The sequence below is a fragment of the Rhododendron vialii genome, chromosome 1a (genome assembly GCF_030253575.1).
Source record: "Rhododendron vialii isolate Sample 1 chromosome 1a, ASM3025357v1".
NCBI lineage: Eukaryota > Viridiplantae > Streptophyta > Magnoliopsida > Ericales > Ericaceae > Rhododendron > Rhododendron vialii.
Genome location: NC_080557.1, coordinates 6416911 through 6437653, shown reverse-complemented (window position 1 = coordinate 6437653; position 20743 = coordinate 6416911). Strand labels below are relative to the sequence as shown.

Sequence of the window (20743 nt, the reverse complement as noted above, 5' to 3'; positions counted from 1 at the left end):
ACGGGCTAGCCCAATTGGCGGGCCGGCGGGCCAAAAGCCGGGCGGGCCAACGGGCGGGCTTAAATTTCCTTGGGTAAAATTAAATCAAGGGAAAAAAAAAGAATTTTGTGGGATTTTGGGCTAATAGGCGGGCCCGTTGGTGGGCTTTTGGGCGGGTACCACGGGCGGGCTACCGGGCGGGCTCACGGGCCGGGCCTACGGGCGGGCCGAGTAAAAATTCATAGGCCCGAGCCCGCCCATTACAAACTACGGGCCGGGCTAGCCCGCCCGTTTTACAGGCTCGGGCCGGGTAAAAGCCCGGCGGGCCGGGCGGGCTTCGGGCGGGTCACGGGCCTTCGGGCTAAATGATGACCCTTAAATTCAAGTCAAGGTGAAGAATTGTTAGAATGCCTTGTATTCTTTAGTCCCACATTGGTTAACTATGTTGTTCCCATTTTTGTGGCCTATTATAAATAAGGCTTTTGGGGGATTTCTAGGAATTATCTTTTGGGCTCTCATATTATGGCCTTTTTAGAGTTACGGATTATAACCGGCTCTTTGTTTCTCTTCTTCACGTTGGTTAGTGAATCCTCTCTCTCCTCGCCCGTGGACGTACCCAACTTGGGGAACCACGTATATCTTGTGTCTTTGTGATTTCTTATTTAGTTTTCAATTTCTCATTCTTAGCTTGCATTCATAGCGTTCGTTACAACAACAATTTTTATACTGGAGAGCAAAATGGCACTTTGTTGATACTTTGGGGCTAATGGTTAGTGTAAGCCAATGGGTAGAGATTATGTTAATTTACTCCTATAACTGGATATGAGGAAATTGAAGAAATTGAACTTCGTGTCAAATTTTTTATTGATGCACGACGATTTTTGACGTTTTCAAAATAAAAATTAGTTTAAATGCTCTTTTGTTTGATTAGAAAGTATGTAATGGTGTATGAGAGTTTAAGTTAACATTGTAGGCGGTGGGAAGAGAACGTGGGGGGAGATGGCAACGGTTCTCACTTCTCAGTCACGTTTTTTTGTATTTCTTTTCCCCCTAAATTTTAGCCGTTGTTCACTTTTTTGGGATGGAAGAACCAATAGTTGCGTGCCACCTTATTAATTTATGAAATAATAATTACAAAACACAGGAATTTTTTTCCTACTCTCTCTCTCCCGCCCACCCACGTCCTTCCTCTCCCTCTCTTTCTCTCTCCCATTTTTGTAAATTAAAAGAAAGTCAAAACTCTAGAATATTAGAGATGGAGATTTGGAGGATTGATAGGCCTAAACACATTCCTATAGGATATTGAGCTTAGAATTTCCTATAGGATATTGAGTTGGGGAAGTGACAAGTGTCTAAACTTTAAAACAAAACTTATTGGCGGGTGGCAAAAAAGTTAACTTCTACTCCTACATATAATTCTAGAAAACTGTAGAAAAACAATCATGCGAACTCATCCGCCCTGAAAGTCCTTCCTTGTGTAGGCATAGATTCAGACTATTCTTGTCAATTAACACTGGAGACTCCATTATTGACTTTCTCTCTCCCATGAGAAAAATTTCAAGGAGGAAGGCCCTTCATTATGCTCATGTGGAGTTTTACCAAGTAATAGTGATTTTTGCACTTTCTAAATTAATCACTCCACTTTTTATTTTTAGCGTATGAAGTTACAAATGACGAGAAGAAATTACAAAAATGATATTTCTTGATTGATTTCGTATTCCCCTCTCTTATTACACACTTCCTCACAATCCAAATGGGCTTTAAATGTGTACATCAGTACATGTATGATGTCAATTAGATTAGTTGATCGATCTTTATAATGCATATTAGAAAATTTTATGGTAAAATGCAAGTACAGTAATAGTGGAGTCACGGACAAAGAAAAAAAGCAGATTCCTCTTGGGCGGGCCACACTCATCAGCCTCCACTTTCCAACTAGCAAAACTCCATTTGGTGAATATCTATCAGCATTCACGCATAGCACCCTTTGGTTTTCTCAGTGCAACACAACTTCCTTTTCCACAGAGCAAAAAATGGCTGAAGTATTCCTTGGTGCTATCGTTGACGTGCTAGCTGAGAAGTTAGGATCCGGTGATCTGTGGAACTTTGCACGTAAGGAGCGGATTGATACTCAGCTGAGGAAATTGAGCAGCATGTTGGAACAAGTTCAGGCGGTGGTTGCGGATGCTGAGGAGAAACAAATCACCGATCGGGAGACTAATTTGTGGCTCTCCGATCTTGAAGACTTGAGTTATGATATGGATGACATACTGGATGAGTTCGCTACTGAAGCTTTGCGACAGAAGGTGATGGAAGCGCCTCGAGCTAGCCCCAGCAAGGTACGTAAACTCATACCTAATTGGTTCACAAGTTTCAATCCAAGCACTCTTGTGTCCGATTTTAGAATGAAGCCCAAGATGGACGAGATTGACAAGATCACTGCAAGGTTGCAAGACCTTTTTAATCGGAGAATGGGGCTTGGCTTGAAAGGCATTGCTGCAGGGGGGTCTGGTAAAGCTCCTCAAAGACGACCCACTTCATCTTTGATAACTGAACCGTGTTTGTATGGTAGGGATAATGATAAAAAGGCGATACTAGAGTTGCTCCTAACTGATCAATTTTGTAGTAGCAAAGTTGGTGTGGTCCCGATTGTTGGTATGGGTGGGGTTGGCAAGACCACCCTTGCTCAGATGGTCTACAACGATGAGATGGTGGACAAGCATTTTGAGATGAAAGCATGGGTCTGTGTATCAGAAGTGTTCAACATTGTAGGAGCGACTAAAGCGATTCTTGAGTCTGTCACTTTGAGGACCTGTGAGTTTAAATCCCTGGATCAAGTTCAAGTTGAACTAAAAAAGACTTTGGCTGGGAAAAAGTTCTTGATTGTTCTTGATGACGTGTGGAACAAAAACCACAGTGACTGGAGCAGTTTAAAGAGCCCTTTTAGTGATGGAGCCCTAGGAAGTAAAGTCATTGTAACAACCCGCATTATGGATGTTGCATTTATGATGGCTGGACCCAATAAATATCACTTCCTAAAGGAACTATCCGAGGATGAGTGTTGGTCAGTGTTTGCACAACATGCATTTGAGGATAGAAGTATGGATTCAAGTGATCAAAATTTGGTTTCAATTGGTCGAGAAATTGTGAAAAAATGTGAAGGTTTGCCTTTGGTTGCTAGGACACTTGGTGGCCTTCTACGGTGTAAATCGAGAGAGGATGAATGGGAAGGAGTATTAAATAGTAAAATTTGGGAGTTATCAGAAGAGGAAAGTCATATTCTTCCAGCTTTGAGATTAAGTTACTATCACCTCCCTTCGCATTTGAAGAAGTGTTTTGCATATTGTTCCATATTGCCGAAGGACTACGAATTTGAGGAGGAGGAACTAGTTTACTTGTGGATGGCAGAAGGCTTAATTCCAAAGCAAACAGGACAAAGGAAAATGGAAGATCTTGGGTGCGAGTACTTCCAAGAATTGTTATCGAGGTCATTTTTTCAACCATCACGTAGTAGTGAACTCTTTGTTATGCATGACCTCATCAATGATTTGGCTCAATTTTTTGCAAGCAAAACTTGTTTTAGGCTGGAGGATAAGTTGAAAGAGAATGAGGGAGATGAAAGTATCAGTAAGGCTCGACATTCATCCTACACACGTGGTGATCGTGATGGCATAAAGAGGTTTGAGGCCTTTAAGAAAGCCAAAAATTTGCGGACTTTTTTACCATGTGGGTCTAGATATCAAGATGAGTCCTACTTGACAAGCGACGTTCCCCTCCGTTTATTGCCGGGTCTTAGACGTTTACGTGTGCTTAGTTTGCGAAGATATAAAATTGGTGAGCTTTCAAGTTCGATTGGGGATTTGAAGCATGTGAGGTACCTTGACCTTTCATGTGCCTTGATTTTAACGCTACCGGAATCAATAGGCACTCTCTACAACCTACAGACACTAATTTTGAGAGACTGTCAAAATCTCAACACGTTGCCTGCAAACACGAGTGACTTGATTAGTTTGCGTCATCTCGATGTTACTGGTGCAAATTCCTTACGAGAAATGCCTCCAAAAATAGGAAAATTGACAGGTCTCCAAACTTTATCAAACTTCATTGTTGGCAATGGCAACGAGTCTATGATAACTGAGCTAGGCAACTTGATTCATCTTCGAGGGACACTTAGCGTATCAGGGTTGGAGAACGTGACAGATGCTCTAGATGCCAAGAGGGCCAACTTGAAGGATAAACAAGGCTTAGATGTGCTATTGATGAAATGGAGTAATGTCTCAGATAATGCTCGGAATGGAAGTGTTGAATCAAAAGTGCTTGATATACTAGAACCTCACAAGAAGTTAAAAAAGCTTTCCATTTATGGCTACGGTGGCCTCAAATTCCCAACTTGGGTTGGAAATTCTTTGTTCTCCAATATGGTATACTTGAAGTTCGAAAATTGTGAAAAATGCACTTCCTTGCCGCCTTTGGGGCAGTTAACCTCGCTTGCAAAACTGTACATTCAAGGCATGAAGGTAGTACGTTATGTTGGACTTGAATTCTATGGCTTGTGTCGCCCAAACCCTTTTCCAGCTCTAGAGATTTTAACCTTCGACGACATGCCCGAATGGAAAGACTGGACTCCTTTTGGAGCTCAAGCATTTGCTCGCCTATCAGAGCTCTCCATTAAAAGATGTCCCAAGCTTCCGCATGAGTTGCCAAGAAATCTTCCTCGATTAGGAAATCTGTATATTGAGGAGTGCCCGGTGTTGGTGGTTGCTTGGATCCCAAGCCCTGCGGAGCTGAATGAAGTGAGAAATATGCTTCACTTTGCTTCACTAGTCTCCTTGCATCTAAAAGATGTGTCGATTGCTGACTCATTGGGTAGTTTAGAAGCTGCTGATCAAGTAGTGCTCAAAAACTCAAGCCATAGCCTCTTGAGCTCGCTGACTTTCCTCCAAATGGAAAATATTCAGGGCACATGCCTACCCAGTTGGGTTTTTCAAGGGCTGACGAGAATCCAAGAATTATCTCTCTGCAGTTTCGAAGAACTCACAACATTGTGGGAGGACGATGAGAGACTACAAAACTGTCTCCCTGCCCTCCGACGTCTCACTATTGAAGGTTTCCCCCAACTTGTTTCCTTGTTTGCAGAAAGAGAAGAAGGAGATGACCTCAAATCTCTTCAAGAGCTTTCCATCTCCAAGTGTCCACGCCTCATCTCTTTCCCTGTCTTGCCGTCTACCCTGAAAGAGCTGCGGATTGATCACTGTGATGGGCTGGTGTCCCTACCTGATTTGACGTTGCTGAATAATCTTGAGAAGCTGTTCCTTTTTTCCTGTCCATCTCTGCTGTACTTAACTTCCGGAAGGGGGCTACCGCTCGCTCTCAAAGAACTGTGGGTTTGTCTTTGTGCAGAGCTAAAGTCGCTAATAGCAGAGGAGGGGATTAAGATCAATTGTCCATCTCTTGAATCTGTTAAGATCAGGGAGTGTCAGCGCCTCAAAACCCTACCAGATGTCATGCAAAATAGTAATGGTCTCAAGAATCTCAGTCGACTGGAGATATGTTGGTGTGGTAATCTGGAGTCCATTCCGGAAGGATGGTTTCCCACAACCAATTTCAGGGAATTCAGTATCTCTACCTGCGAGAAACTCAAGCCCCTTCCATACCACGCGTACAACAACAACCGCCTCGCTTCTGTTAAAAAGCTGTTCCTACGTAGTTCCCCTATGGCTACAGGACTCCTCTCCCACATTCTGGATGAAGGAAGTTCCTCCAACTTCACCAACCTCACTGAACTTTTAATCCACAACATCGACATCGGTAAGCTGTGTGGCTTGCACCGATTGTACTCTCTCAGAGAACTCTCCCTTGTGAATTGTGATTGGGTGTCCTTTCCAGAAGATGAGATGTTGTCGTTTCCCTCCTCTCTGGTCCATCTGGGCATCCTTTGTTCCCCAAATCTAGAGAAGCTTTCGTTCAAGGACTTTGAAAACCTTGTCTCTCTTGAAAAACTTTGTATCGGTTGTTGCCCCAAGCTCACGTCCATTTCAGAGCTAAGATTGCTTCCCTCGCTTTTGCATTTGGAGATCTCTGACTGCCCCAACCTCACATCGTTTCCAGAGCAATGGCTGCCTCCCTCGCTTTCGCATTTGGAAATCACTGGCTGCCCTGAGTTCACATTGTTTCCGGAGCAAGGGCTGCCTCCCTCGCTTTTGGATTTGTGGATCTTTGACTGCCCCAACCTTGCATCGTTTCCTGAGCAAGGGCTGCCTCCCTCGCTTTTGGATTTGGGGATCTTTGACTGCCCCAACCTCGCATCATTTCCGGAGCAAGGGCTGCCTCCCTCGCTTTTGCATTTGTCGATCATTGGATGTCCGATACTGAAACGACGATGTGAAAAGAGGAGAGGCCAATATTGGCGCTTCATTGCACACATTCCTGAAGTCGAGATAGACAATAGATTCGTCTTTGACCTTGAAGACTAATGGCCCAGGTTTGTTAACTTCCCCTTTGTTATGTTAGTTCAACTGATTTCGCTACATCACTGACCCACTGCACATGTACGAACAGACATTCCGAGGATAGGAAATGGGCATATATGTACGTACAGACATTGTAAGAATTAAAATGATGCATACACTGTTCATGATTTTACTTCTTGTTTTTCCTGTGCAACAGAATACATATTGGTTTACTGAGAAAAAATGAAACATTAATTCTGGTCACCTCACCAAGAACATAGAAGAAGTCTTCATTGGTACTGTATCTACTTTAGGCCAATATTGTATTTGGCCAGTCACTCGGAATTACAAATTACTAGCACATAATTCTTGCTTCGACATATTATAATCAAGCTGTTATGCAACGATTTTGAAAGATGAAAACTTGTCGAGAGAAAATCGAGAAGTGTGTGTTTTAACTTATGTATAGGAGAAAAAATTGTTCTAAAAGTGCATTTATTCCTGATAGATATACCAACAATAAACCTAACTTCTCCCATAACCATTCTTGAATCACAAGCTTACATAATATTGATAAGCAAGATTTAATTCGTATGTTGTAACATTTGAAGCTTTTTAATGTCTATACGAGAAAAATTTCAAGTGCTGTCGTTGATCTAGACTAAACGTGTAGTGTGCATGAGCAAGCTGTTATGACTGATCGAGTTGTTACAATTGAGTGCTTTTTGGTATTTCATTACCAGATTTTGTTATATATTTGCACTGCTGCACTAATGAGAAGTGGAGTTATGCTTCGTTGTAAGACGATTTGCTTGGGTAATACTCTGCAACAAGAGGAAGAGAGACGGGATTCAATGCTTCCAAACTTAATGTTTTCATTTTGTTTCTGCCCAAATGTACTATCTTCTAAGTTGTCAGTGGAGATTCCTCAATGTTCATGTTCTTTATCCTGTGATTCAAGACATGCCCTTGTAAGAAGTTGTTTTCATGGTTGCTTTTCCCGTATTAATCCTTGTTTTCCTTTGTTTTAGATGGATTCAGCACAGAGAGTTAGCCTTGTACTTATGACAGCACCAGAATGTGCAAGCCTGCTCTTTTCATTGCTGTCTTCAGCACAATATCTTTCTTGTTTCGTGCTGTCCCTTCAGAGGTTCCCAGCTAGATACCTATGCAAATTCCAGAACCACCTTAGAGGCAAGAAAGGGTGTTGGAGAGTCTCTTATCAAGGCGTCTTAGATCTGGTGCAGTTGTGGGATTCCTTCTTGTTGCATATGGTCTTTGGTTTTGCACATATGTAGTACGGCGATGATTGGAAGCGCTAAGTGTCAAACAGCTATTTTTTGTACAGATTGTTCAATTTTATTGTGAGATTTGAAAAGAGTGGGTGAATTTCCATTGGAGAGGAGTTTTCACTCCGAAAAAGGCAAGAGTACATGTGGTGTTATTGTATATAAGATCATGGCTGCACTTAGGAGGGGTTTTCCTCTTCTTTAAGCCTGGTGGTGATCTCACTTTCGAAAGGAAGGCCTCTTTGAATCTGTAACTGGTTTCAGCCTTGATGGGTTTTCTATGGTCCTGTTTTTGGCAGAGGAAGTGGAGGTATTCATGGAAAAGCTGCTGATGCTGGTGCCAATATTACAGACAAGGTCGAGTAGAGCATCTCCGAGGATGATCCGAGAATCGAGCGGTATAATATGCTTTAGTGTCTGTTTGGTTAGAAAGAGAATGGTAGAAAGAGATGAAAAGATTTAAAAAAAAAAAAAAGAATTTTAGTTGGTTCTCTTACCAAGAGAATGATAGAAAAGTGTGAGAATATGAAATCTCCGGTAGAAATTACTTGTGTACGTAAAGACGACATTCATTTTTCTTTAAAAAAAAAGAACGTTATTCTGAATGTCATGCAAATCATTATCTGCGTTTTAAATTTCACATTTGCGATCGCTCTTTAAGTTTAAATGCAAATTTTTCAGATTTTGGTATGCAAGGTCAGTTTCATAAGTGACCATATTTTCTTGACACTTCCATTGTATTGAACTGTGAAACGCTACTTTCCTACAAAGGTCTCATGCAACTGAAAATGCTTTCAAGAAAATAAACATTCGTTTACCTCTTTTCCTTTTTATTTTGTCATTTCACTTTCCCCCTTTTTTCACTCTCCGTTATCTTTTTCTTCTTAATCAAATGAACCTTTAGAGACGTTACGTTACGTCACTTCATATTATTTTCCTATGGAGGCTGATGCTTTCTCAATTTCCTTCTTTCTTTTCTTCCAGGTGATAGATAGCTGACAAAGATCGTGATATTGCTGGTATGGGATATGATCTTTTCGTATCCTCACGCAAAATCAACATGTGCTGGTCTTGTTTTTGGCTCCATCTCCTCATTTGGAATCAACTATTACTGCAATGCTCTATCTTTGCTCATTAGCTTTTCAGGTATCCTTGTTTGTTTGCGCATCACGTGAGTGCGTCTAAGTGTTTATATACGTGTGTGAGGCATGTGGGCCCACCTCTTGTGTTAGTACTTAGTGTAGGTGCTTGTGTATGTGTGTATTATTTTGACGATTTGTGTTTGAGTGAGATGCTATTCGTACTCCAAAAACTCAGAAAATGAGTGTAAGCGTGTCCGCAAAATGAGTATCACTGGCTTTGTCAATTCACACCCCTCTCTTTTCTGGCTAGTATCGAGCTTGTTAGTGGACGCGGGGGCTCTGCTGCCCAGGGGTGGGCAGCAGCCCCTGCCCACACTCACACACGGCACCGTTTTGTTAAAGAAAAAAAAAATTTTCTTCCGCTTGCAATCCTAAGGAGCAGAAACGTGATTATGAGAGCTTTAGAGTTAAAATTTAATTATGTCTCTTTAGAATAATATGATCAGAATAATAAGATCTTCACGTCAATTCAAACGGATTGAAAATTGGAGCATTTAATTTTTTAATCATATTTTTTAATATATAAACGGTCTAAAAAATTAAATTAAGTGTGCCACTTTTTAATTCGTTTGAACAAGTACGAATATCTTATTATTCTAATCATATTATTTTAAAGAGATATAATTAACTTTTGTCTATAGGACTCTCATAATCACGTTTCTGATCTACAGGATCCTAAATAAAGAGCAGATACTTAATTATGAGAGTCCTAGAGACAAAAATTAATTATATCTCTTTAAAATAATATGATTAGAATAATAAGATATTCTTACTTGTTCAAACGAATTAAAAAGTGGCACGCTTAATTTTTTAGACCGTTTATATATTAAAAAATATGATTAAAAAATTAAGTGCTCCAATTTTCAATCCGTTTGAATTGACGTGAAGATCTTATTATTCTGATCATATTATTCTAAAGAGACATAATTAAATTTTAACTCTAAGGCTCTCATAATCACGTTCCTGCTCCTTAGGATTGCAAGCGGAAGAGTTTTTTTTTTTTCTTTAACGAAACGGTGCCGTGTGTGAGTGTGTGTGAGTGTGGGAAGGGGCTGCTGCCCACTCCTGGGCAGCAGAGCCCCCGCGTCCCTTGTTAGTCGTTGCTGTAAACTTGAAGGAAAATGCTAGACATACACAAAAAGGCACAAAGACTTGCACACACACATTTTGGGTACGAACCTAATATGAGTGCATGCAAGGGTTTATGCACAAGTGTGTGTCTCCAACATTGTTGAAAGCAATCCAGCAGCCTAGCTATCAGGTCAGCAATTAGAAATAATGAAAGGCCACGATCAGAGAAGCACAAACACCGGCCTGAAAAATTGATTTGTTTAGGTTTCTCGTGTTATTGATCTGGTTAGGTTTTAGATTTCTTCTTGGAGAAAAAAATTGAATAAAAGGCCAGTTTACTCAAGGCCAGGAGGTACAGAGGGGACATGTGTCGGGGTCTAACAGGAGCGCCGTCCTGGGCCTGACCTAGGCCCAGGTGCCCTATAGAGTGTGAGCACTGAATTTGAGGAAGTAGAATATTCTTCTTCAGAGAAAAGGAGTGACTTCACTTACTCAACCCCGGAAAAGGCCAGATACCTCACGGAGAACAAGAGGGACACGTTGCCTCTATTCCTTCCGTGCCTCCTACTCCTCCCTTCACCCCACAAGATTTCTCCCCCTTTTCCCCTCGCTAATCATCGACTAATCTCATCTCTCCAGTTCACGGACATTCATACGTAAGCGATCCCCCGCGAAACCCATCTCCTACAGGTTGTAAACCGTTTCTCACTGAATTGACTGTATCATGTTTGTGGTTCAATTGGCCGAGGCCAACCAAAACTCCTTTTTGAGGTTGTCGATGCATGTTACATTGTTTGCACCTCCTTTTAACCTCCTTTTGATTTGTATTTTATTCGATGTTGTTATTGTGGCGTACCCCTCCGACCGGCTATTTTACGTTTTCTGAAGGTGCTTTGTTACTCTATGGAACAATGACGACTTGTTCTACGCAGCGCAATGGGAACCATTGGCGACTGCAACATTCTGGTGGTGCACGACCCCTGTATTTTTGGATTAATTTCCCAGCCTCTGATTTTATATAGGATCTTTTCTTTTCTTTTCTTGGACTAGGTAGGAGGGCTTTATTAAGTTTATATTTAAGCAGCAATGGCGGTAGAATTTATTTTTGTTTTTGAGGGAGCTCCATCTTTATTGTGACTACTTCACTGATATTTATTCATTGTGCTAAGGCCAAGTAGGCTTCAGCCATATACGCTTGCTGCTTCTGCATTTAGATGTTTTGTTATCCTTCTTGATTCATTTTTTGAAACTCGTTAAGTTTTCCAAGCTTTTAAACAAGTTGCTGCGCAGCTCGATTATAACTCATGCCAAATGAAAACTAACCATTTGAACTTGACTCGACTCGACTCGAGTTTATTTCAGATTGACGTAACTGATGGACAAATCAAGCTTCAACGATCCTTGATGAACCTATATGTTTGTGTACAGAAAAATCACGCTACTCAACCTCGACTTGATTACAGTTACTTTGAGATTTTTTTTGAATGGCGAAAAGAACATTTCGTTTGAGATTGTTCTGCTAAGCTTTTTGGGCATTTTGTCTTTATTCAAAAAATATGCGTTTGTTAGTTTCACATCAAACATTTGTGGATTATTGATTCGTCTCGACAAAAGAAATCGGAAAATCCAATGCTGTGTTTGGATGAGTTTTTTAGAAATTTTTTGGGGTTATGAGTGGAGAGAGAAATAGAGTAATGATTGAAAGTAGGGGTAATGAGTGGAGAGAGATAGAGAAAGAAATGAGAATAATGATTGGAGATAGATGTAATAAGTGAGGAGTAATGATTGAAAATAAAAGTAATGAGTATATTTTGAGTTGGAAAATTTTTTCCAAAAACCAAACCAAAAATATTTTTAATTTTATCCAAATATTTTGAGAAATATCTAAGATAAAACCTCAGAAGTCGGCTTTTTGGACTTTATCTTGGTTATTTTCAAAAATATTTGCAATAAAAGTAAAAATATATTTTACTTTTCCGATTTCTTTTATCGACATGAATCAATAATTCACAAAAATTTGACGCAAAGCTAACAAACACGAATTTTTTTTGAATAAGAACAAAACTCTCAAAAAGCCCAAAAATCTTAGCGGAACAAGGCCAGTTTGAACACGGCTCAACACTATTGCGTATCACAAGTAATCACGGACAAAACTCCTTTGAATTACTGCATTCATCTTTTACAAACAGTTCACTAATTTCAAGCCTCTGCTTTTCCTTCCACACAAATGCTAAAGGAATAACAAGCCTTATTCTATATTGGGGAAGAAAAAAACAACTTCAAACTGGAATTTGTCTCCCACCTAAATCCCAAAAGCTTCATCATAACTGCGTAGAAACCACAAATGATGAATTGTTGGAAAAACATCAGATCTTCACTGCATCAATTGGTCTCTTGTTTAACTGGTCGTTCTCGAAATAGATAGCCACATAATCTTTCATTGTCTTGAACAACCTCGGCCTTTTTTCGTCGATGAGCTCCTCCACCGGCCCGATTTCCATTTTGGCATCCGGGTGACAAAACACAGCTAGAGTGAGCCTCTCCCTCTCAGAGTTTGTCACCACCCTGTGCATTGGGCTCTTGAACATTCCATTGCTCATTATCTGTACACATGATGCAGCAACAGTAAAGATCAACTCTACATTTGAAAGCTATTAGAAAATTATTAGTGAAAGCTCAATAACTGGTGTAACCATTTTGCGTTTCGTCTTCTGGAAAACAAAAAATTTATTTGAAAACTGTTTCTGGAAACTGCTTCGGAGAAAATTTTCAGAAGACCACCCATTTACAGAGTACATGATCAATCTTTCATTCTTTTGGCCTTTTAATTTGTACATTTGAGAACTGTTCTAGCCTGGAAATAAAATTGATAGGAAAATGTGTTTGAACTTTCGATTGCTTTTTCGAAATCCGCCTAGCGGAATTGCTGTTTTGAAATCGGTTTTTGAGAAAACTGTTCTCGAAAGGCAAACACTCATTTTTTTAGTCTTGTTTTTTTATTTCAGAAAAAATGGTTTTCGACAAAGTTAAACTTCCTTTGCTTTTTCTTAAAACTAGTTCTTATTCAAAAAAGTTCCTTAATGTGCTCCGGAGACCGTCACCATTTTCTTAAAAATAAGTATTGTGGGAGATTTATTCTGGACACAGAACTGAATTTCGAAAAGGAAAACACAGCACAATACTAAAACAGTACTTAAGTAAATTCATAGTTTGTTCAGTCACTAATTGTTGTTTAATTAGTACCGCAAATCATCTGAAAATTTCCAATTTGATCATTGACAAAATTTGATGCACTCAACACTTGAACCAAGTTAAGTTACCTCTGTTTGATCACCAACAAAAATGAGAATAGCATGGGGAACAATGGGAACTCTGAACCACTGTCCATCTTGCAAAATTTGAAGGCCTTCCACTTCTTCGTCTTGCAACAGAAAGGTAATTGTTGATGCATCTGTGTGTTGTTTGACACCCAGAGTAAGATCAGGCCTCGGGCACGGAGGGTAAAAGTTAAATCCTGCAACCATCATTGCTCCCTCTCCATACTGTTTCAGAAAACAGTCTTCCTCTATGTTCAATGACTTTGCCATGGATTTAAGGAGGAGCTCCTTCATGAGTGACAAATTTCTCGTATATTCATTTAAAATTTCCCTGCAATATCATATAATACCATCGGTAGGAGAGGAATATGAGAAGAGAAAATAAAACTGGCAGAAGTCACACTAAATCGAATTTAGGTACCATGCCTTGTATCATCGACAAGGTCACCTGTTATGGCCTAGAATTTTTATTTATTTAATTAGTTATATTGCTGTTATTAATTGGTGTTATGGTTGGGTCCCAAATAATTATTTTGCGAGCGCTATGGGTATTTTTGTCACGATTGTAATATTTGGGGTATGAGATTGATTTTGGATAAAATAGTGGTACCGGATGGTAATTTTATAAATTGTGTTAGATTCTATACAAATCTAATTAACTAATCAGCCAAAATTTAGGGTGCAACGTTGTTAGTGGATGGTTTATAAGAGTTGTACTTAGACAGATATATCCATAAGGTTAATTGATTAGGGTTACGTACATTTAAGAGATCGTTGAGAAGGAAAGAGCAGCGCAGTCAAAGGTTTCAAGGTCGACATCCTCGTACTCGTCTTCGATCGTGGTAAGTTTTGAATTGATCTTATTGTTTCACTGCTCAGAGTTCGGTTCAGTAGTAAGTTAATTGGGCTCCATTCTTTTGGCACCAATGGTTTTTCTTTTAATCCTATTGATATTGACATATGGAGTAGTGGAGATGCGTGTGATGTGGGTGTGAGACCAGGTGTCTAAACTTGTGCATGGCGGTCGTGGGGCTGGCGAAGTGGTGTGTGGCGGTGCGTGTGTTGGTTCAGTGCAAGAGGTGCCAAAGGTTGGAGCGTGGGATGATTTTGATATTTACAATTATAGACGTGTAGTGGAGTTAAATGGTTTTGGAGTTAAAATTGTTATGGGAGAGTTGAAGAAGTGGTGGCGTGGCTGGTTAGAGTTGGGTTTTGTTTGCTACTGTTGGTTTAACACCGCAAGATTAGATTCTACGTCTGGGCCTTCTACTAATTAATAATACTTCTACTTCAATGGTCAGTGATATATATGTATTTATTAGTCGATTTATATGCTTTATTTTTTCAGGTTAGTATTTTTGCGTGTTCGAGTTACATTACTTTTGAACCCAGAAGAATAGTTAAGTATGTTACGTATTTTTAAAAGTTCTCTGTGTCCCTTAAAAATATTTCCTTCAGAAATTTATATGAATGTTATTCGGAGACTCAAAACTGTTTATAAATTATTCTATAAATTGGCATGCGATGAATTTTCTGAGATCAATTGTTAATATTCTTTTGGTGAGAACTTGGTGGATATTAATTAATGGGAACATTTATTTCGGAAGTCCAGGGAAATCATTCTTTCTCGTGTCAGTGACCCTGGCCATTAGGGAAAAGACCGTGTTAGGCCGGTGACCTTAATACTCAACGGCTTTCTTTCGCCGGATCGTCTTAGGGAAAAGTACCATGGGCTGCCAACCCTGGTGACTCTAAGTTCGATATTGAATCCAATTTTGATGAGATTTATTTTGGCCATGGTACTGTTTGATTGTGGTTTCCCATTGTTGATGGAGTTAATGTTGTGGTCACCACCAAGAATATTTATTGGTTAAATGCTTCATTGATTAATTTATTATTCTGCCGGAAACATCGTATGCCAAATTATGTTTAATGGTAAATTATTTTCATCCTTGCTTTCAACTTTATTTAATATACATATTTGCTACTCACTGAGCTCGTCAGCTGACGGATTTTTATCCAACTTCTTTTCCAGGCAAATTGAGAAGTTGGCAAGGACTCTGGCGGTATCTCGGGGATTTCTTCTTATTGACCTCCATAGGATGTTGCATTTAATATAAAGATTTTAATCACCGCTTCCGTACTTTGTATAGCTTTTGAGTAAAATGGGATTACTATATTGTTAGTGGTAAATTTTTATTGGTTGGTTCATGGGACGGTTTTGCCCCATGTCTATGATTGGGATTTATTTGGCTTTGGTTTGATTTAATAAAAAAAAAATCATTATTGATCGATAACTTATTTTATTCTAGGCTACGTGGTTCATGAGTTGGTCTTGTGGTAGACGACCGGTTACTTCTCATTTTTGGGGTGTGACATCACCCCTTAAACTAACTTGGAAAAAGAGGAAGAAAAGGGTGAAGAAAAGCGAGAATCAAATAGCTTTGTGCCGTATACAGGGAAATATGGAAAGTAGACCTGCCATGGTTCGAAGAAAAAGAGAGCTGGTCAGCTAAAGAGACGAGATTTCACTATCTGCTTCCCCCACTATATAACCGGTCCCATATCTTTACAAGGCTTTCGTGATGGTTTCCCAACGTAGGGCTTTCTATGTATAGTTCGCTGGTGGTTATAACGAAGAAACTAATGGGCATTTCTGGGGCATTGCTTGTACAGACCTTGGTCTGGCCGGCTGTAACTACTGAGGTTTGGAGGAGTACCCCAAACTATCTGCTCCCCCTAACTACATAACTGGTCCCATTCCTTTCCAAGGCTACTGTGATAGTTTCCCAATGTAGGGCTTTCTATCTATAGTTCGCTGGTTGTTATAACCAAGAACTAATGGGGATTTTTGAGGCATTGCTTGTACAGACCTTGGTCTGGCCAACTGTAACTACTTGAGGTTTGGAGGGTCTCCCCCTGCCCTTCCAATCAATGACACTAAAAGAGGAAATAAAGGAAACCGAATTCTTCCTTAAATTTCAAAATCATCGTCTGCTTTCTCGTTTGGCAAACAAGGGAACAATGACCCTAAAATATGCATCATTTTCTATAAGAACATATATGTATCTTTCTTACAAGATTTCAGTAGCATGATGGTTGACATACCTAAAATTCTCAGGATTTTCAGGCCAAAATCTGAGATTTTTCTTGTCTTCTGGGTATATTGTAATAAACAACCGATTGGCCCAATCAAGAGTTTGATGCTCCGAACGCACTGAATCAGTCACGTACCCTTCAATGTCACCAACTGTTCTTGAGTATTTATGTTTCTCATCAATGGGAAGTGCAAAGAATTGTTTGCCAATTTCATGCACTTGGTCTAGGAAAGAGGCTGTCATTCCATGATTTATAGCCTGAAATTCCGAAACCAGCATTCAACAAATCGAAAACTGAAATACGTAAGGCTGTGCTTGGAAGGAGATATTTTATAAAAGACCAAACCGAATGGAGATATTTTACAGATATATATATATATACGGGGCGGTTCCGGGGACACCTAAAAAACACCTAAAAAAACACCCCATAGCTCCCGATCAAATTTTGATGATCCGAGCCGGTCAATGTGACCAGAACGTGATTTTAAGGGTACCCGCAAGAAATCAGCAAAAAAAATGACCGGGAAGGGTTTGATCCGAACAGTTTCGAACAGTTTTTTATTGAACGGTTCAAATAAAAACTGCTTAAATCAAACCTTTCCCGGTCATTTTTTTTGCTAATTTCTCGCGGGCACCCTTGAAATCACATTCTGCACACATTGAATGGTTCGGATCATAAAAATTTGATCGGGAACTATGAGAATGAGATTATGGGTGTTTTTTTAGGGTGTCCATTGAACCGTTCCGATATATATATATATATATATATATATATATATATATATATATATATATATATATATATATATATATATATATATTCAAATCTGTTATCTCATAGACCCACCTAAAAAGACTGAATTATTGGCTCCTATTCCCTTTTCAAATGCTAACATGCCCTTTTCCTTTCTTTTCCATAGATTGCTCCACATAGACAAACTAAGCATGAACATGAGAACATCTATTGAAGCTCATAAAGCTTCCAAATGAAGTCTGAACATGTTGCTAATTCTACTCGACTCGTTCGGCTTATGATGTTTAAAATTCAAGTTAGTCGAGATCCGCTCAATTAAAGCTTGTTCGAGATCCGCTCGTTTGTAAAAACAAGATAAACCATTCAAGTTTCAAACCAAACTTGAACAATCAAACTAATCAGCTCGTCCGCCTCGTTTATCAGCCAAACCCACTAATCACAGAATAGCATAAGTGCATAACCAACAAATCACACCATTCAGTCGACGAGACACAAAACCCACTTACCAAAAAACCCAACTGGGAAAAAACAAATTGGGTTTTTAGACAAGTAGTGAAACCTGAAAGCAACCACAGGAGCCGAGAGCAGATCGGAGTTTTCCAAGCTCTTCTTCTCCGGCATCGGATTGAGATGCGAGGAGACTCAGATCAATTACTGGGACCTCAATCGGTGGATAAGAGACATCAGTGGCTGCATTTTCACCCTTCTTGTATATGTATTTTTCCGGCAGTTCACCCCCGTTGACGATCAGTTCTTGGACTGGCTTTGACGTTGATTCCGCCATGGCTAAGGTGATAAAATCTTGGGACATGGATTTGCACAAGGCAGCCATTTAATAAGTTTTGGGCTAAAGTTAGCTCGGGGATAGACAGTCAAACACAATAGAGTTGACCCATTTTATCCACGTTAAAACTTGAAATTGTGCAAACAATACGGGTTGAGACGAGCCAAGTTTTGTACTATTTAAGTTGGGCTCATTTATTAAGGCTGCTGATTTGTCATTTTTTGTTTTGGTTAACGACACTCGTATGGAAATGTATTTTTGATGCAAAAATACACTTGCAGGGGAGTGACGTTAAACTCTTCATTGAAAAAGTTAAACTTTTCTTTGTAAGAGTTTTTTTAAAATGTAGACCGTTCAAATATATCTGAACGGTCAAAATTACTTGCACAATCAACACAACGGTTGTGCAAGTAGCATTTTTGTTTGAGCTAAAGTTTGCTTGGGGACAAACAGTCAAGCACGTTCTAGTTGACCCACTTTATCCATGTTAAAACTTGATATTGTGCAAACAAAACGGGTTGAGACGAGCCAAGTTTTGTACTATTTAAGTTGAGCTCATTTATTAAGGTTGCTGATTTGTCACTCTTTTTTTTTTTTGGGTTAATGACACTCCATTGCAAATGTATTTTTGATGCAAAAATACACTTGCAGGGGAATGACGTTAAACTATTCATTGGAAAAGTTAAACTTTTCTTTGCAAGAGTTTTTTTAAAATCTAAACCGTTCAAATACATCTGGACGGTCATAATTATTTGCACACCCAACACAACGGGAGTGACGTTAAACTATTCATTGGAAAAGTTAAACTTTTCTTTGGAAGAGTTTTTTTAAAATCTAAACCGTTCAAATACATCTGGACGGTCATAATTACTTGCACACCCAACACAACGGTTGTGCAAGTAACATTTTTGTTTGAGCTAAAGTTCGCTTGGGGACAAACAATCAAGCACGTTCTAGTTGACCCACTTTATCCACGTTAAAACTTGATATTGTGCAAACAAAACGGGTTGAGACGAGCCAAGTTTTGTACTATTTAAGTTGAGCTCATTTATTAAGGCTGTTGATTTGTCACTCTTTTTTTTTTGGTTAATGACACTCCTCTGCAATTGTATTTTTGATGCAGAAATACACTTGCAGAGGAGTGGCGTTAAACTCTTCATTGGAAAAGTTAAACTTTTCTTTGGAAGAGTTTTTTTAAAATCTAAACAATTCAAAAACATCTGGACGGTAAGAATTACTTGCACAACCAACACAATGGTTGTGCATGTAACATTTTTGTTTCAGCTAAAGTTAGCTTGAGGACAAACAGTCAAGCACAATATAATTGACCAACTTTATCCACGTTAAAACTTGAAATTGTGCTAACAAAATGGGTTGAGACGAGCCAAGTTTTGTACTATTTAAGTTGAGCTCATTTATTAAAGCTGTTGATTTGTCACTCTTTCCTTTTTTGGTTAACGACACTCTTCTGCAAATGTATTTTTGATGCAAAAATACATTTGTATGTGAGTGGCTTAAAACTCTTCATTGGAAAAGTTAAAATTTTATTTAGAAGAGTTTTTTAAAATCTAGACAGTTCAAATACATCTGAACGGTCAGAATTACTTGCACAACAAACACAACGATTGCGCAAGTAGAATTTTTGTTTGAGCTAAAGTTAGCTTGGAGACAAACAGTCAAGCACAATACAGTTGACCCACTTTATCCACGTTAAAACTTGAAATTGTGCAAACAAAACGGGTTGAGACGAGCCAAGTTTTGTACTATTTAAGTTGGGCTCATTTATTAAGGCTGCTGATTTGTCACTTCTTTTTTTTGGTTAACGACACTCCTATGCAAATGTATTTTTGATGCAAAAATACACTTGTAGGGGAGTGGCGTTAAACTCTTCATTGGAAAAGTTAAACTTTTCTTTGTAAGAGTTTTTTTAAAATGTAGACCGTTCAAATATATCTGCACGGTCAGAATTACTTGCACAATCAACACAACGGTTGTACAAATAGAATTTTTGTTTGAGTTAAAGTTAACTTGGGGACAAACAGTCAAGCACAATATAGTTGACCCACTTTATCCAAGTTAAAACTTGAAATTGTGCAAACAAAAAGGGTTGAGACGAGCCAAGTTTTGTACTATTTAAGTTGAGCTCATTTATTATGGCTGCTGATTTGTCACTCTTTTTTTTTTTTTTGGTTATGACATTCCTCTGCAAATGTATTTTTGATACAAAAATACACTTGTAGGATAGTGGTGTTAAACTCTTTATTGGAAAAGTTAAATTTTTCTTTGGCAGAATTTTTTTAAAATCTAGAATGTTAAAATACATCTGGACGGTAAGAATTATTTGCACAACCAACACAAAAGTTGTGCAAGTGGCATTTTTGTTTGAGCTAAAGTTAGCTTGGGGACAAACAGTCAAGCACAATATAGTTGACCCACTTTATCCACGTAAAACTTGAAATTGTGCAAACAAAACGGGTTGAGGCGAGCCAAGTTTTGTACTTTTTAAGTTGAGCACATTTATTAAGGTTGCTAATTTGTCACTTTTTTTTTTTGCGTTAACGACACTACTCTGCAAATGTATTTTTGATGCAAAAATACACTTACAGGGGAGTGGCGTTAAACTCTTCATTGGAAAAGTTAAACTTTTCTTTGGAAGAGTTTTTTTAAAATCTAAACTGTTCAAATACAACTGGACGGTCAGAATTAGTTGCACACCCAACACAACGGTTGTGCAAGTAGCATTTTTGTTTGAGTTAAAGTTAGCTTACGGACAAATAGTCAAGCACAATAAAGTTGACCCACTTTATACACGTTAAGACTTGAAATTGTGCAAACAAAACGGGTTGAGACGAGCCAAATT

The 20743-nt window shown here is 39.0% G+C and overlaps 2 protein-coding genes across 2 annotated transcripts; one reads left to right on the top strand and one right to left on the bottom strand.

Annotated features, from left to right (window-relative positions):
- The first annotated feature begins 1857 nt into the window (after positions 1-1857).
- On the top strand, positions 1858-9083 carry LOC131299691 (putative disease resistance RPP13-like protein 1). The gene is made up of 3 exons (XM_058325271.1): positions 1858-6460; positions 7460-8115; positions 8702-9083. Exon 1 carries the CDS (start codon positions 2013-2015, stop codon positions 6450-6452), a length of 4440 nt encoding a protein of 1479 aa, XP_058181254.1. The 5' UTR covers positions 1858-2012; the 3' UTR covers positions 6453-6460; positions 7460-8115; positions 8702-9083.
- Positions 9084-12015: 2932 nt separating this feature from the next.
- On the bottom strand, positions 12016-17982 carry LOC131299795 (flavonol synthase 1-like). Its single transcript, XM_058325371.1, has 4 exons — positions 17659-17982; positions 16356-16603; positions 13251-13578; positions 12016-12533 (listed from the first exon to the last, which is right to left on the bottom strand). Exons 1-4 carry the CDS (start codon positions 17929-17931, stop codon positions 12297-12299), a joined length of 1086 nt encoding a protein of 361 aa, XP_058181354.1. The 5' UTR covers positions 17932-17982; the 3' UTR covers positions 12016-12296.
- Between the last annotated feature and the right edge of the window lie 2761 nt (positions 17983-20743).